The following is an 18,007-nucleotide window of genomic DNA, read 5'->3' as shown; positions in this document are numbered from 1 at the left end:
AAGTCAGAGATCTGACTGTTTGAAAACTGGAAAGGCTTGACTTCAGAAACAATGATGGATTTAATGACTTTGCCTTTAATAGGACACAAGATCATTGGCCTATAGTTGGTAAGGTCTGTCTTTGTACCCCACTTGAAGATGCAAGTGATGATTGCTGACTTCCATGCAGAGGCGCAGTGCCCAAAGGAGGTCAGACTGAATGGGTCAGGTGGGTTAGGGGAGCGAGAACAGCAGAGCAGGATTTGAGAACATGGGCACTGATGCCATTCGGCCCAATCACCAAAGCAGGGTCAAGGCCAGACTGAACTTTCTTTCCCTTCTTGGGTGAGAAGGACAATGAATCCAGTTGACAGCTCGGTTCTCACCGAACAGTCGGGTAAGATCAGGATGGGTTGGTACATGAGGTTTGGATGGAAAGAGAGTTGAGACATTCTGCATTATCTCAGACAGAGTCTGCAGTACTGCCATTTGAGGTGAATAACGAAATGGAGGGGGAGAAAGCACGAAGAGACAGATTTGGAAAGGCACCACCACGACTTGACCGAAGGAGACTGTCTTGACAGTTCGACCTTGAGATTTGTCAGATGAGGTTTTCTAGCTTACCTCAGGATGGACACACATTTTTTGTGAGCCTTCGAGAATGATTGAAAGTTGCCCTCGGTCGGGTTAGCTTTCCGTGCTGAGAAAGCAAGCTGCTTGACTGCAACTGCTTCCCCACAGGAGCCAGTGTACAGGGTCCAGAGGATGGACAGGAAAACCACAGTTTGGATGGGATAAGCTGGTGCATGAGAGATAGTAGGCTTTTGTTTTAGTATTCCCAGGTGGAATAAATATCAGGTGATGTGGAGGTGGTAGTGTAATCCTTTTGAGAGAGAGCAGATTGCAGTCTTTGCAAGTTGGCATTTCCTGTGTTGTTGAGGTTGCTCCCTTACAATAGCCAGAGAGATATGGGCCTTGACAAGCAAGTCAAACAAGAGAGATTGTATTGAAATTTTGTCATTACTTTGAACATGAGAGAAGACATACCGTTGGAATAAATCCAGATTTGGAAGTTTATAGATTGGGTCAAAACCTACAAGGTTCGCAGAAGGCCTCGATTGCAATGCCATGGCTGATGGCCGAGCCAAACACCCACCCAGCCAGCTGGCATGGTGACATTTTGCAGTAAATTGAAAGACAGTTGAATAGGAAATATGTATTTTTACCCTGGCCGAAGGATGCAGAGAGGTTATTGCATTTGGGTCCATTTGCTTGTTTCTTTGTCTGTTTGTTTTTCCACACAGAACTTTCGTGTTTTTCTCCGCAACCGCTTGTCAGGTTGAGATGAAATTTTCACCACAGGTGCGACTACTCAAGTAGAATTATTGCAATGATAATTTTAATGCCATAGGTCACGTGGTATGGTGGCCATATTGGAAAAACGGAAAAAAAAACTTTGGACCTCTGTATCTCTGAAACCACACCAAGGAAAAAATTGAAATTTGGAAGACAACAAGTACTCATTGGGAATGAGTAATTTTTATGATGTCATAGATGCCCTCGTTATGACGTCATAATTGCATATGTAGAACGCCACATCCGATCAGTATGAAAATTTTTGATCTCGGGATAAAATGGTCCACAGAAAAAAATTCATGACGTCATCAGTCACATGATTCGGCAGCCATATCGTTTAACAAAAAAAAACATTCAAAAATCTTCTTCTCTGAAGTGGCTGAACAGATCGAGGCGAAACTTTACACATATGACCGCCTGTCCATGAGGAACAAATGGTTCACACATATGATGTCATTGGTCACATGGTTTAGCAGCCATATTGGATTTACCCTAACACCTATAAAAATTGTTCTCCAGAACGGCTAGACAGAATGAGTGGAAACTTCACACAAATGTTCTACAAGCCATGGGTGTACAACTGGCACATAGCAAGCACTCCACATGGGGAATTAGTGTGGTATTTTTATGACGTCATAGATGCTTGCCTTTGTTATGACGTCATAGCATATGTAGAATGCTACATCTGATCAGTATATAAGCTTTTGAAGGTCATCTCAGGATAAAATGATCCACAAACATTTTTGATGACGTCATCGGTCACGTGATTCGGCAGCCATACTATATATATATATGTATATATATATATATATGTATATATATATATATATATATATATATATATATATATATATATATATATATATATATATATATATATATATAAGCCTGGTGTTGGCTTAGTGGTTAGGGTGGCGGCTTGGGATCCCAGGATCCTGAGTTCAAGCCCCGTTGGCTGCTGAATTAACACCAGGGGGTTGACTCAGCCTGTCATCCATCTGAGGTCGGCGAAGTGAGTACCAGTGTACTGGTCCCGGTGTATGCCCCGGTTAGAATAGGTGTACCATATCCCTGTGTGTCGTAAGAGGCGACCAGGGTTGGCGTCAGGAAGGGCATCCGGCCATAAAAAAAAAACATTGCCTCAAGAAAAAGCCTAACCCCTGCACAGCAGTGAAAAAATGGCTGTAAAAACGGTCATATATATATATATATATATATATATATATATATATATATATATGTATATATATATATATATATATATATATGTATATATATATATATGTATATATATATATATATGTATATATATATATATATATATATATATATATATATATATATATATATATATATATATATATATATATATATATATATATATATATATATATATATATATATATATATATATATATATATATATATATATATATATATATATATATATATATATATATATATATATATATATATATATATATATATATATATATATATATATATATATATATATATATATATATATATATATATATATATATATATATATATATATATATATATATATATATATATATATATATATATATATATATATATATATATATATTGTTGCGGCCACAGGTAATAAGACACCAGCTTGTCACTCAAGGGACTAATCCCTGGTTGTCCTCGGTGGAGCCGGACCTGGGGCCACCGCTCACAATTAACGCTGTGGTACGGTGGGTTGGTTTAAAACTACGATTGCCACCCAGTTAACCACGAGTTCCAGTGTCCACCGTCTAATTATTCCGTTTAACTAGAGACCACGTGGTTACCTGAGCGGGGAGCACACCCTCGGCAAAGCACCAATGTTATCTCGATTAGATTTTAATTAGGGCAGCCGAGCGTTTTTACCGCCTGTGCGTGCCGACTATTTCTGGTCAAATCTGTGGTAATTACCTCCCAGTCTATCTCGGTTCGGACAATGCTAGACCAATGGAAGGAAAGGACAAACACGGACAGGTTGGAAATCGACAAATAATTTATTAATAATAAAAAACATAAATTAAACGAGCCTTTTATTTTCTGAGGTTAATAAATGAATTAATTTCAAAGCAAAATCAATCAAAATGCCAGGAAAGAGACAAAGAGCAGATGCTTATCGGGGGTTGACTTACTTACAACTAAACACAGACATGGGTACCCGACAGATCATTCAGCGGGGGGGGGGGGGGGAGAATTTCCTCGCTCACCAGAGTAGTCGTCCGTGAAGTGAAAACGTCCTGAAATGTGTGCGTGTCACGTCCGTCACCAGCACCCAGCCTTGCCGTGCACCCTCTCGCGAACAGCCTTGAACGCTAGTCGACGTTTGGAGGGCACCGAGATCATCTGTTGCGGGTTTAGACCCTGGTGTTGTTGGTGACCGACCCGTGCCTCACTTGTTGGCGGCGCTGCTCACACCCACATGTGCACCAAACGCTCGCTTGCTCACTTGCGGGCTTGCACACTTCCTCGCTTGCACGCTTCCTCTCTGGTTCGCTTCTTCCCTTGCGCGCTTCAACTCTCGCTTTCTTTCTCATTCTCTTCTCCCTCCTCTTTCTCTCACCCTTTTACTTCTTTCGCCTCCGCTTTCCTCTCACTTCTCTTGCCTCCGCTTTCCTTTCACTTCTCTTGCCTCTACTTTCCTTTCAGTTCTCTCGCTTCCACTTTTCCTCCTCAGAACGGACCTCCAATTCCTTTTATATCTGTGGGCCATCTCTGCAAGTGCAGTCTGCCCCAAGCTCACCCCGCCCCACTTGCACATGGTTACCATGACGACCCGTGTGCTCTCAGAAAAGGCGGGTGACGGAGCTCGCGAAAGAACGTTGCTGAGGAAAAATATGGGTGGGCTTCAGAGCTCACGAAAGAAATATGTGTAAACGTGTCTGTCGTAAAGAAAAAAGCTTCCCATAAGAGAGGGGATCTATTCTTTACCCTTCTCAACACATCACATTAAGATCCAATGAGTCATGGGGATGGGGCTAATATGATCATGCATTTAAGGAAATAACTGTCTGAGGACCTGGATGTGTGGATGCATTCACCAGAGCGGATTCTGAAATCCGTAACAATATATGTATATATATATATATATATATATATATATATATATATATATATATATATATATATATATATATATATATATATATGTTTCAGAATCCGATCTGACGAATGCATATAAACATCGAGGTCCTCAGATTGTTATTTCCCGAAATGCATGTCCAGGATTGACCTATCCCCATGTCTGGTGGGATTCTAAATGTGATACGTTGAGAACGGTAAAGAATAGATTCCCCCTCTTATGGAAAGCTCTTTTTTTCTCTTTACGACAGGCACATTCATGCATGTGATATAGCCGTTAACCCAACGGAGGCTCGACACCCACCTTTTTCTATCGACATTGACACCTGCTTCTTTCACCGACGCCGATACCCGCAATTTTCCATCGACGTTGACACTCGCTTCTTCCACTGACGCCAACACCCACCTTTTTCTATCGACATTGACACCCGCTTCTTTCACCGACGTTTGACAACCCGTTCAGCAGCTCTATGGACGCAAACTGGCTCATTTTCATATCGGGCTGAGTCAGTCAGACCAGTCAGTTTGAGAGTCAGTTGGCGACGGTCAGTTTTGCGACAGTCAGTCGACCACCAGTCAGTTGGTGATAGCTGGTTGTGGTTCTGACAGCTTTGAGAGTATTTCAATCAGTTCCAGTCAGTCATTCGGCACCAGTCAGTCGGCACCAGTCAGTCGGCACCAGTCAGTTGGCGACAGCGAGTTGGTGACACTCGCAGCCCCTCGCAGTACCTTGCAGCACCTCAGCGCCTTACAGTGCCTCACAGCTAATAGCAGCTGTCCGTCGGTTGTGGCTCCTTGTGACTCCTGGCGGTGGGTGACGCTCGGACCGTTAATGCTCCTTCTGCTCGAGACCTGCTCTTGGCGTACCTGATTCTTGGCGTCCCTGGTTCCAGGGCGCTGGCAAAGGACAAGGGACGCTCACACATTTCAGGACGTTTTTATTTGACGTACGACTTCTATTTGGTGAGCGAGACGATTTCTCTTCCCCCCTGAATGATCTGCTAAGTACCCTTGTCTGTGTTTAATTGTTAAGTAAGTCAATCCCAAATAAGCATCTGCTCTTTGTCCCTTTTCCTACCAGTGCCTGATTGATTGTTTATTTGCTTGCATATATTTTGATTGCTTCGAATTAACTTATTTTTACCTCACGAAAATAAAAAGTTATTTCTATTTATTTATTCTCTTATTAATAAATTCATTTGTTGACGTTCCAACCTGTCCGTGCTTGTCCTTTCCTTCCATTGATCCAGCATTGTCCGAACCTAGATAGACTGGGAGGTAATTACCACACGAATTGACCTGCAATAGTCAGCACGCACCAGCGGGTAAACACTCGGCCGTCCTAATTAAGATCTAATCAAGATAAGATTGGTGCTTTGCCGAGGACGTGCTCCCCGTTCAGGAAATCATGTGACCTCCAGTTAAACAGCAAAATTAGATGGTGGACACTGGAACTCGTGGTTAAATGAATGGCGTTCGTGGTTCTAAAGCAACCCACCATAATACGAAGTTCATCGTGAGCGGTGGCCCCTGGTCCGGCTCTTCCGAGGACAAATGGGTATTATACTCCCTCATAATACACTCGGTACCCATGGCCATAACTATATATATATATATATATATATATATATATATATATATATATATATATATATATATATATATATATATATGTATATATATATATATGTATATATATATATATATATATATATATATATGTATATATATGTATATATATATATGTATATATATATATATGTATATATATGTATATGTATATATATATGTATATATATATACGTATATATATATATATATATATATACATATATATATATATATATATGTAAATATATATATATATATATATAAATATACATAAATATATATATATATTTAAACCTTCAAAAATCTTCTTCTCTGAAATGGCTGAAAAGATCAAGGCGAAACTTTACACGTTTGACCGCCTATCCATGAGGAACAAAAGAGTCACATATATGACGTCATAGGACACATGGTTTGGTCGCCACATTGGATTTACCAGAAAACCTATAAAAATAGACCACTCAAAAGAAGTCCTGGTGAGGGTTTGCAATGTCTGATTGCTCTTTTTCTTGTTCTTTCTGTTCCAGTAATTATTCACGAAATAAAACAAAATACAAACTTTCCTGTGAACAATGTTTTTGTAAAAACGGAATAAATAGATCACACATGCAGATGCTGACAGTCTATTGTTGGAGCAAAACTTTATCGGACTTCAACGAACCGTGCACGCAACTTGGTCGTCCTCTTGAACAGGGAAAACAGGGTCAAATGAAATCAGGAATATTCCTGTATTTAATCATAAATAATTCAAATTATAAATAATTCAAATCATCATCTGATTTGAATATAAAGGTGTAAACATTGTTAAACCATTACATACACTTGAAAAATGAGTAAGAAAAGTACCTGCTTTCATTGATTGTTTATTCAACAGTGTCTAGAAACAAAAAGAAAACACATCTTTGGATCCAAAGTAATCCTGTTTCTGTCATCCCAAGGTCAATGGAATGGATGCATTGAAATCGTGATTTTGAAATTCCATTTCACAAATCGGTTGAATGGAAATGTGAGAACATTTTTGATACAGAAAGAAACTTGCACACTGTACCATTGCTGACCAAATATAATGGCTCCCTCTGCATGAGCACATAGTCCAAGGGTAAATTATCAAGAAACTTTCATTACCTCCACCACCGAAGGTGGGTGGAAGTTATGTTATCACACCTATTGATATATCTGTCTTTGAGAAGGATATCTCACAAACATAGTGATGGATTCGGATGAAATCTGATGGACAGGTTGGGCGTGTGACAAAGACGAATTTATTCGATTTTGGTGAAGATCCGGATACCATAATTTTTTCAGTGATTCTCCACCCCTGAGAGATGCAACCAAAAACTATATACTGTACGAGTCTATGGGATAGCACGATTTTTCAAAAAGTTGTGGATGAGTTATTACAAGACTTGGTGGGTGAGTTGGGTAGGTGACAAAAACAAACTGATTAGATTTTGGTTCAGGTCCGGATGCAGATCCAGCCTATCAGTGGGATACAATATGTTAACTATTGTGACGTCCACGGGACTTGAACAGTCCCGCCAACGTAGAATGAGCCGAAACGATGGAGGCGGTTTATTTATTTATAACCCAAACATGGCGGTTCTAATCGCTCTACCGCAAACGGGACGAGGAAGGTGGCACGAGTCACTTTTCACTGAGTTGATGATGTTTATTCGTTTTTCCTATTAACCAGAAATAACAAGACTCGGCAAGAAAAGGGATCCGGGGCGATTCGACGGGATGGTGTGGGATCGGGCGTGGGGAAAAACACAGACAATTCCAATGAATATACAGATCTCAAACCCTCTAAGGCGCCAAGCACACACACACACACACAACGTAGCTATTTCTGGTGGTCAGGCTGGACTGTGGTGTGGACGCAACTGTCCCTGGATCGGCGTCGGACGAGCTGGCCTTGCTCTCGTCAGGGGGGCAGGATAAACCGTGGTGCTGTCGACCTCCTGGTCTTGGCCCAAGTCCGCTCACAGCCGCCAGGGAACCAGTTCTGGCGCCAAGTTGCGAGCAGGAGAGGGAGGCAGGTCCGCCCGCCGTTCGACCCCGTACTCCGAGTCAGCAGAACCCCAGAGCCAACCAAGGTGAGGCACGAGGCTCAGCAAGGCTCCAAGACACGATGAAGAACACGATCGAATCAGCACAACAACAAGGACGCTCTCCGCGCAACAGCCTCCACACCAAAAAAACACGATCTTTTTGTCCCGATCTTCTTCCTCTTCCTTTTCGACCCCGAACAGAACCTTTTTATCCTCCTGTCCTCGTCACTTCCAATCGAGCCGTTTATTGGCCCACCGCCGTCGCCTTCTGCCAATCGTGATCACGGGGCGGAGCCATCCGCAGCCCTGTCCTGTGACGTCACGGCCAGCCTCCAGGGACTACTAAAAGGGGTTTACGCAGACACACTTACCCTATCCCGTGTCCCTATCTAATTACGTTACAATTATCATTTCCCCCTTGAAGAAATGAACATTTACTAGACAACTTATCACCACTGAATTGCTACTTATTACATTGAGATCCTGGTAAACTCGAACAGCATGGCATACCTAATTAAACATCCTAATTACCCTTTGAATGCATACCCCCCCCTCAAACATAACACTATTCAGTCTGGTGGAGGTATATGCTCTACCGAGTGCCATTCTAGTTATTAGTTCCCTACCGGATTCACCAGAGAGGACTATAGGTTTGCTCTCTGTCTGTTCATCCGTCTGTCTGTCCATCCCACCTGTGGTTTTTCTAACTATTTTTCCCCCCCATACCATTTAACATATTAAACTCTAACTTGGTGCATGACTTTATTATGACAACTTACAGAACACCTTTGAGTTTCAGGGTGTTTTGTCAATTTTTCACCGAGTTATGCCCTTTTTTAGACAAAATATATCACACATTATACACGGGAAGCACCTGCTCCCTACGGGAGCCATCAAGGGGGTCATGTTATTATATTTATGCCTATTTTACTCCAAGGGGTCCCAGGATTACACACCCAAAAAATGGTTGCGATCGGTTTCGACGTTTTTTGCGGTACCTGGGAACAGACAGACGGACAGATGGTGAATTATAGGAAGATGCTCAGTGTTCAGCTGCCCTGACTCCACCCACTGCTTTACACCCATTGACTGGACAGCTGGCCTAACTCCACCCCAATGAAATCATGTGCTGTCATTGCATGAAGCAGCACAGATCGGCAGGCCTCAGGCCTTAGGCCTGGTTGTTAGTCCATGGCCCAGTGCAATTGGAATGATCCCAGGTATATAACCATGATGTACAGTATTACATATGCACATAAACTGTATGCATGTTTTTGCTTCATGCATGTACACCGGGTTCGTTTTAATATAAACTAGATGACCCGTGAACCCGTTGGGTTCCTGTTGTGCCAGCGGTTGATTAAAAAAATCATTTCAAAAAATAAAAAATAACTCCAGCGAAGTCTTCTGCTGAGGTTGTTTGCATTGATCAAATAATCCCGAAGAGTACTTGACTGAATCGGGAAATTATTTTTTAAATAATTTTTTTGTTGTTGCCTGATTTGAACGAAACTTGATAGATGAAACTAACAGCCTGATTGAACGAAACATTAACGAAAAACGTGCGTTAATGTGAAGAAAAACAAATGGAGAAAAGAAAGTCGAAGAGATTATTGTGCGTAATCTTACAAACACAATTTTATTTATTAATGAACACGGAAGTATTGGATCAAAATGGCAATGTTTATTTTATGCTTAGAAATAAATCGTTCTTTGTCGATACTAAATGTTTGACATTTTAAAATAAATCATTTCAAGAAAGAAAAAATAAAGATAGCTCCAGCGAACTATACCGCTGAGGTTGTTTGCATTGATCAAATTCTCCCGAAGAGTACTTGACTGAATCAGGAATTGATTTTTACCATCGCAAACTTCGTTTGACGAAGGTATTGTATTGACTCCTGTGTATTTATTTATTTATTGGTAAATATGTGTGCGGACAACATTGCGCAAAAACTGCTGGACCGATTTGCATGAAATTTTCAGAGATGATGTGCAGTTACTCAAGGACGCCAAGCGAAGCTTTTGGGAGCGATCGGATCAAAGGTCAAGGTCACAAAAAGGTCAACATCGTTTTTTCATGATGAAAACGGTTAATATGTTTCCGATTTGCATCAAATTAACTCCAAATTGTTCAGTGTTCAATTCCCCATCTTCTGAAATGACACAAGGTATAGTACTATTGTCACCATCGGTAGCGGTTGTGGGTCAAAGGTCATGGGGGTCACGAAATGCAAATTTGTATTGAGATGCGTTGTGGACAACTTAATACAAAGGTAACTAGTGACTGCGGCGAAGGTATGCGCTCTACGAGTGCCCGTTCTAGTTTAATAATTTTTTCATTGCCCAATTTGAACGAAACTTGATACTGCGCACCACAGGAGAATGATGAGTAAGGTGGGCTGAAAAATTTTGCGCTATCCTGTACCGTTTTGGCTGTATTTCGGGAACATACATACATACATACATACATACATACATACATACATATCTACAAGATGAGAGTTTTAGTAATATATAGATAAGGCAAAGCCGAGAAACTAATGAAACGCAGTGGGTGAGAGGGTTTCTTCTTCTTAATTTTGGTTCCGGTATCAGCTCGAGCATGTTGTACAAGCAAACTAATTTTTATCTCCGGTTTCTTATCCTATTTGTCTTTTTTGGTCTTTATTGGAAATGAAAATTGTTTTTCATTTTATTTTGCCGAATACACCCAAACATGGGGTGTTGGAGAGTTTCTTCTTCTTAGTATTGGTTCCGGTATCGGCTTGAATGTGTGTGAAAAGTAAACAATTTTTTATCTCCCAAAAATTAATTGGGACCAGAAGGGAACATGCATTGCACTGCAATTCTCGCTCTTGTTAAAACTGTATTCACCATCTGTGTATTGGCCCGGCATGGTTCATTCATTGGAATTCTCACACCATTGTGAGCAAGTCCACGACCATTGGGAATTGGTGCCAAACCTCGATAGGAGGTCATATTAAAACCACAGCCGGCTCGTCTTGGGTGCAATCACTTGGACCATCCTATTAGATGGATGAACAAGCTGTAGCCACAGATTTTTGTAAGTGTTGTCTGTACTCCAAAAACGGAATGAAATGTACTAGCGGAGTACCCGCCCGATGGGCGATCTTGTTACAAGCATGCAACGCGTTCTTCTGATGCATACCTTGATTTGGGCAGTGTATAGGCAACTGGCAGTTATCCTGGGTTACTTCCATGAAGCAAAAACATACCTACTGCTTATAATTCAAAACACCTCACTGCACTTGAAAACGTGGGGACAGGAATACTGTACTGTAAATGGTGGAGGCTTGTAATACCCTCCCCCACCTGGAGGAGGTGCTACACGATGCACACTTGTACAGAAAATTTGCGTTCCCTACCCCTAAGACCGGCAAAGATAAAAAGACCCCAAAACACTAATTGGCGTCATTCTGATCCTATGTGGCAAGTTTGGATGTAATTGGCCCACAATTGCAGGAGGAGTCGCGTGACAAACGAACAATCACCGGTCCGTGAATTTTCGTAAGGATAAGGGAAGAAAGGGGGAAGTGATTGTTAATTTTATGTTCCATCTTTATTTCTTTTTAACATTGTTCTTTACAAATGGGGACAAGAACAACGCAACCATGCTAGACTGAATGGCCTTCCCATGCGTGAAAGTTCCCTGTGTATCTTTGTGTAACGTTGTTAAGATGGGGAGGGGAGGACAGAGTTGGGAGTGCGGGTGCATGAAGTTGGAAGAGGGAGATTGAGATGTTGGGAAGGGGGGCGGGGTTGAGGACTTGGGGTTGGAAAGGGGGTTGAGTACTTGGGGCTTGGGGGCAGTTGAGGACTTGAAGAAGAAAGGGGAACGGGATGACAGAGTTGGCTTGGGGGAGGGAGTGCAGAGAGGGGACAGAGTTTGGATTGAGGGATTTGAGGCTTTGGAAAGGATTTGGGAGGGGGGGGGTTGAGGACATTGGGTTTGGAGGGGTTTTGAGGATTTGAAGAAAGGGAGAGGGGTGCACAGAGTTTGGGCATGGTGGTAGGGAGGGAGCAGAGAGAGGACAGAGTTAGGAGGGGGTTAAGGACGTGTGTGTGTGTGTGTGTGTATGTGTGTGTGTGTGTGTGTGTGTGTGTGTGTGTGTGTGTGTGTGTGTGTGTATGTGTGTGTGTGTGTGTGTGTGTGTGGTTATGGACCTGAAGTCACATTTTACATTGCACAGAATTTCTATAGATCCCAGATAGTCCCATTGGGTCTTTTGATTCCTCTAGGTATTTTGGGTCTTTGGGGTCTGATCCTTTGCAGCAAGTCTGGATGTAAACTGCCCACAATTGCAGGAGGAGTCGCTGGGTCTTTTGTGACCTCTGGATATTTTAGGTCTTAGGGATCCTCAGGGTATTTTTGGTTCTCGAGGTCTTTTCAGTCTTTTGGATCTTTGAGGTATTTTCGGTCTTTTGAGTCTTCTGGGTCTTTGGGGCATTTTTGGGTCTTTTGGGTCTTCAGGGTCTTTTAGAGTCTTCAGGCTCTTTCAAGGTATTTGGGGTCTTTTGGGTCTTCTGGGTCTTTTTTTTTTTTTTTTAGGTCTTTTGGGTCTTCTGGTAACCTTAGGTTAAGTATTTCAGGTTACAAATTGTGGGTGACGTCAGGTCAGCTGTCCAACCAACCAATGGGTGAAGAACGGATATACATACATACATGCATACATACATACATACATACATACATACATACATACATACATACTCGCATCCACTCGCTCCATTATACATCGATGTTCGGCTTTCCCAAAGTATGGCTTACGGTCTCTGATGACAATCCGTTGCTAAATTTTGGCTCACGCGGGTGGTGGGTTTGAACTTGTGTTCACTCGGTGCTCCACCATTACATTGCCTTTCGCACGCGCGGACATCGCCAGTTTCAGCTTTTGTTTGAGCAAACCTTTGGGAATGGCAAATCTGAATGCAGTTTGAATTAATAAGAGCACAGCAAATTAAAAGATTGTTTTGGCGCTCGCGGAGGTCTTCAACATCTGGCTCAGAGCGGTCCATTAACGGGCTGTATGTATGAATGTTCATTATATAATTGAAAATGGATGGGCCAATGCATACAAATATTGCATACGAGCTCTGGGTACCCATGGTCAGGTCAGAGGCATACAATCATTCCCTTCTTGCCCCCTCGCCTGGTGAGAATGGGGAGATTTGACTTGCGATTTTCACCTGTATATAGAGAATAGTGCAAGTGCTTTAACCACTGACCCTGCTGGAGGGAGCGGGTATTGACACCTTTTTTGTTTTCGCTCTTGGAGGGAACAGGTGTTACTATTACGCTTCTGTCCATCCATCATGTGAAGAAGAAGCAAGGCCTTGAGCAGGGATGGAGTATTGACACCATATATTGCTTCCAGAGGGAGCTTTTATTTCTAGTCGTATCTAAACCATCAATCCTGTTTTTGGTCTCGTTAATACAATGGCTTTGATGTGCGACGTCATGGCTGAACCACAATCATACAAAGTATCTTGTTTGAAACGCAATCGATGCAGCATCACTCAACATGATTGGCCAACCATACTTTTCACCTCGAAGGAAAGACCAATTTTGCACTTATGTTTCCTTTTGCTTAACTCTCAGGCATGACTTCCACAACAAGATTGCGTCTGTTTCTGTTTGCTGCATCTTCCGGTGGGCTTCCCCTCGGCGAAATAACATTTGCCAAGCTCTTGAAGAACCATGGCTATGCAACAGGGATGATAGGTAAGTGTGTGTCATTGTGGCTCTCATGAATCGGAGCTTTTCAAAGGGTCACTCACATTGTGAACCCCTCTCTTTTAAACTAAACCTTAATGGAGAACAATCCATCCTTTGATCTTAACAAATACAAAGGTGGTGTCTGTCTGTCTGTGTCACATTCTGTTTCCGATCTCAAAAAAGTCAAAAGTAGACTTCCTCAAAGGGATGACATAAAGGCGATTTGGGCGACGCTTCAGTTGGGCGACAACATAAAGTTGGGCAACAACATAAAGTTGGGCGACGCTTCAGGCTCAACTCTCACACGATTGTTGTTGCTATTGTTTGATGGCCAACCCATCATATCAAATGCCATTCCATCCCATCACCCATCCTTGATGGGTATATCTGTTTTTTGTTTTTTTTTCAAATTCTAGCCACAACAAAGCAAACTGTTGTTGGGAAGTAATGACAGTAAACTATAACCTGATGCTTTTCGAAAAGCTCATGCACCTGCATGGTTCTGCAAGAAGGAAAGTTGTGGTATAAAAGGAAGACGGTCTCTTGTTGACCCCAAATCTGACAAGTTTTGATTTTTGACCTGATTTGTATTTCCAGTTGTGCATTTTTGAGTCCAAAGCAAATACTGTACTACTGACACTTATTATTTATATAATCAATGTACGGCAGTTATATTTATTAATATTATTTTTTATCAATGAACAAGTTTTGTCTGCAAGCAGAAAAGTGACATATTTGTTCATTGATGAATTCAAGTCGTCTGACGTGTCACTTGTGTTGGCATTGTGATGTCTTGTTCATTTCCTCTCCCTACAGGAAAATGGCATCTGGGGATGAACTGTGAAAAGGCAAATGATCATTGCTATCATCCTCTTAACCATGGTTTTGATTACTTTTATGGCATCCCACTGAACAACCTGCGTGATTGTCACATCGGGAAAGGCAGTGTATTTACAGCTGGCTCAAAACAGAATATTAACAATGCGGCTCCATATGCCCTGGGCCTTTTCTTCACCCTTTTGGCAACCTGGTTGTGTGGCGTGTTTCCCATTCATAGCCGGAAATTGCTGTTGCCCACTCTCACCTTGTGTGCACTGCTTGGACTGCTTATGCTGTTCTTCAGCCAATTTCGAAACTGGAACTGCATTTTGATGGAAAACAATGAGATAATTCAACAGCCGATTAATTTTGAGAACCTGACACAAAGGATCGTGTATCAGGCCATCAGGTTTATTGAACGGTATGATTATTACTCACTTTTATCCCTTCTTCAGACACCTTGCAAGCGTAAAGCATTTCACAATGCAATTAACGTAACTTGTTTTATCTCCTCCTTTCAGCAATAATGATGGACCGTTTCTTTTGTATGTCCCGTTTGCACACGTCCATACTGCACATTTTGCAGCCAATGCATTCCGAGGAAGCAGCAAGCACGGTGTATATGGGGACAGTGTTCACGAACTTGACTGGGCAGTTGGTAAGTAAACGTTATGAAATATCAGCTTGTTATGATTTTTTAAGTTGAAGCAGGAAATTAATTTTGTAAAATGAAAATAAAACGTTTTTTTTTTTTTTAACAACACACTGTTCTGAGGCTCATGAGGGAGGTTAGATCAGGTATGGGATCATGGGCCGGAGCAGCGCGTCACCACGTCCACTTTCTGCCGGTACTCCAGGGGTCTCCATCTGGCCATCCCCCAGGCAGATGACTGGCCCATCCCCATCTCCTTGAGATGTCAATCAACGTGCTGCAACCACGAGGCACATGGCCGACCCGTTGGCCTCCTTCACTCATGAGGCTTCCTCGTTGAGAGAATTTGGTGAGCAGGATCAGTGTCAGGAAAACGAGCCACATGTCCAGACAGCCACAGCTGGCACTCATGGACTATACAGGTAACAAATCTCATTTGAGTCTCTCTCAGCAAACGCTCGTTGGACACAAAGTCTGACCAGCATGAATCAATTAGTCAATGATGAAAAAAATGGTGTGAAATTAAATCGCATATTTATCAGTGAGCCAGCCAATGTCCATTTCACCGCAGAACAATGCGGGGCTAAAGCAGGTGAGCGGCCCCTGAACTTTGTTCAAGTCGATCGATATACAGTATTTAGTTGCAGTGCGAATATTGTAGAGTGCTCGCCAAGTGGCTAAAGCATTCAAGGAAGCACTCTGACAAAACGGTTGATAAGAAATGGCTTGCTTGGCAAGCGATTAGTGATTGTCGATCCGTCATATTAAACACATCCCAGAGACACCAAAATATCAAACTATGTTGTGATTCAACAAATGAACACTTTTTCTAGTAGTCACACCTGCTGAGTTCAATTCTGGAGCTTATATTTTGTAATTCTGCGTAGTTTGAGAGATTCTAGAGGTTTGGCATTTGCAGAAATGAAATAAAGCCACGAACACTGGTGTCTTCAGATGTTTCTAAGCATTGCAATGTATCCAGCGATTTGAAGTTATGATGATCAGGCATTTGATATGAGTGAGGAAAGTGGAAAAAAAAACTTTATCCTTAAGAAATAATTGCGGCCTGTTGCAAGTCAAGGCACTGTCGAGCAGGTCAAAAAGAAATGGTGAATTAAGACCCCATCAAGTGAGAGCGAGGTAACTCAGGATGAGAGCAAGGTGGCCAAGGACGCTCCTGAAAAAGGATATAAATAAACAATGCCGTTAATTATCTTGAAAAGGAGTGTTTTAATAAACCTAAACTCCCAATTTTCACTCCTGCACTCTATTGGAGTTCCCTTGGTATGCGTGCAAAGTTTTAGGCTGCTGGGTTTCATGGTTTTGGTGTTATAGAGCTGACACACACACACACACACACACACACACACACACACACACACACACACACACACACACACACACATTCATTATTATAGACTAGCAAATACAACCCGTCGCTTTGCTGACGTGGGTGTTGAGGGAGAGGAGGAGAGAGGGAAGGGAGACAGAAGAGGGGACAGAGAGGAGGCAAGGGGAGTGAGGAGAGGTGGGGGAAGGGAAGGCAGCAAGAAGTGAGAAGAAGGGAAAGCAGACCGGCAGTGGAACGTTAATTATGATTCATATTGTCTCATCAAAATGCTTCTGCATAGAATATATCATTGACGATGGAAACAAAATAATTTCTGAAATCCATTTTCTACCGCTCGTGCTATAAACACAGTCCAGAGACAAACACAGCCTGGACACGTCCGGACACATCCAGAGACGTGCACCGCCCAGACATGCCCAGAAACAAACTCCACCTCGACATGTCCGGAAACAAACTCTACCCGGACATGTCCGGAGACAAACACCCTCCCGACATAATCACTGCCTGGACACAGACAGAGATAGAGGTGTGGTGTGGGAAGGTGCTGCTCTGTATTAGGTGGGGGCTGAGCGAGGATGGGAGACAGAGACAGAAACAGAGAGAAAGGCAGGTGGGGGGGGGAGGGAGTTATCAGAGAGAGAATGTTATGCTTTATGAACACAACACACAACATTAGTGTTTGTGTGATTGTAGCTCCATGAAGCTGGTTAATTTTGGCACATTCCTCAATATTTTGTTCACTCAATATATTTCTCCAAATAGTAGAAAAAGATAAATTTCATGCTTTGGAAATTTCACATTTTCTTGTGTGTATATATATATAGAGAAGGAGGGAACACAGCCTTGCTTGCTGAAAGTAGATATAGGTATACAGGCTTAGTTATAACACTCCTTATTTCTAATTATCAGATTTCACTCCATATTTCGACACTTGTTTAGTCTGGATGATATCCGATCCTCAAAGCCCAAATAATATTTCAATGATATACTTTAATTAGTCCGTGAGAGTAAATCATGGAAAATTGTATCATATAATGCATGAAATTGCTCCAAGCTACTAATTCGAAAACTATAGCACTTACAAAAGTGATGTATACAGTGATTCGTACCTATGAGGAACAGGCGTTTGATAATGTGAGTGAGGAAAGTGAAAAAAAACTGTCATTCAGAAATTGTTGCAGCCTGTTCCATCCAAGTCAAGGCAGGGTTGAGCAGGCCAAAGAAACATGGCGGCTTCAGACCCCCAGCGAGATTACCGAGGATACACCTTAATACCCCATAGAGAGCGGTGACCAAGGATCCACCTGATGAAGAATATAATTAAATAAGGCCGTTAATTATCT

The 18,007-nt window shown here is 41.9% G+C and overlaps 1 protein-coding gene across 10 annotated transcripts in view; it reads left to right on the top strand.

The window, feature by feature from the left end:
• Positions 1–18,007, top strand: part of LOC147022860 (steryl-sulfatase-like) — a 103,974-nt gene that overhangs the window by 51,097 nt on the left and 34,870 nt on the right. For all 10 annotated transcript variants that reach the window (XM_085887758.1, XM_085887761.1, XM_085887752.1 and 7 more), the window contains 3 exons: positions 13,726–13,848; positions 14,659–15,082; positions 15,183–15,319. In XM_085887758.1, coding sequence (XP_085743884.1) covers positions 13,726–13,848; positions 14,659–15,082; positions 15,183–15,319 — 684 coding nt within the window. The remainder of the gene's footprint in view (positions 1–13,725; positions 13,849–14,658; positions 15,083–15,182; positions 15,320–18,007) is intronic.

The sequence above is a fragment of the Eptatretus burgeri genome, chromosome 7, assembly GCF_056783735.1.
Source record: "Eptatretus burgeri isolate ZD-2024b chromosome 7, Ebu_testis_v1, whole genome shotgun sequence".
NCBI lineage: Eukaryota > Metazoa > Chordata > Myxini > Myxiniformes > Myxinidae > Eptatretus > Eptatretus burgeri.
The sequence above is the reverse complement of the archived record's forward strand: the minus strand, read 5'-3'. Positions and strand labels throughout refer to the sequence as shown.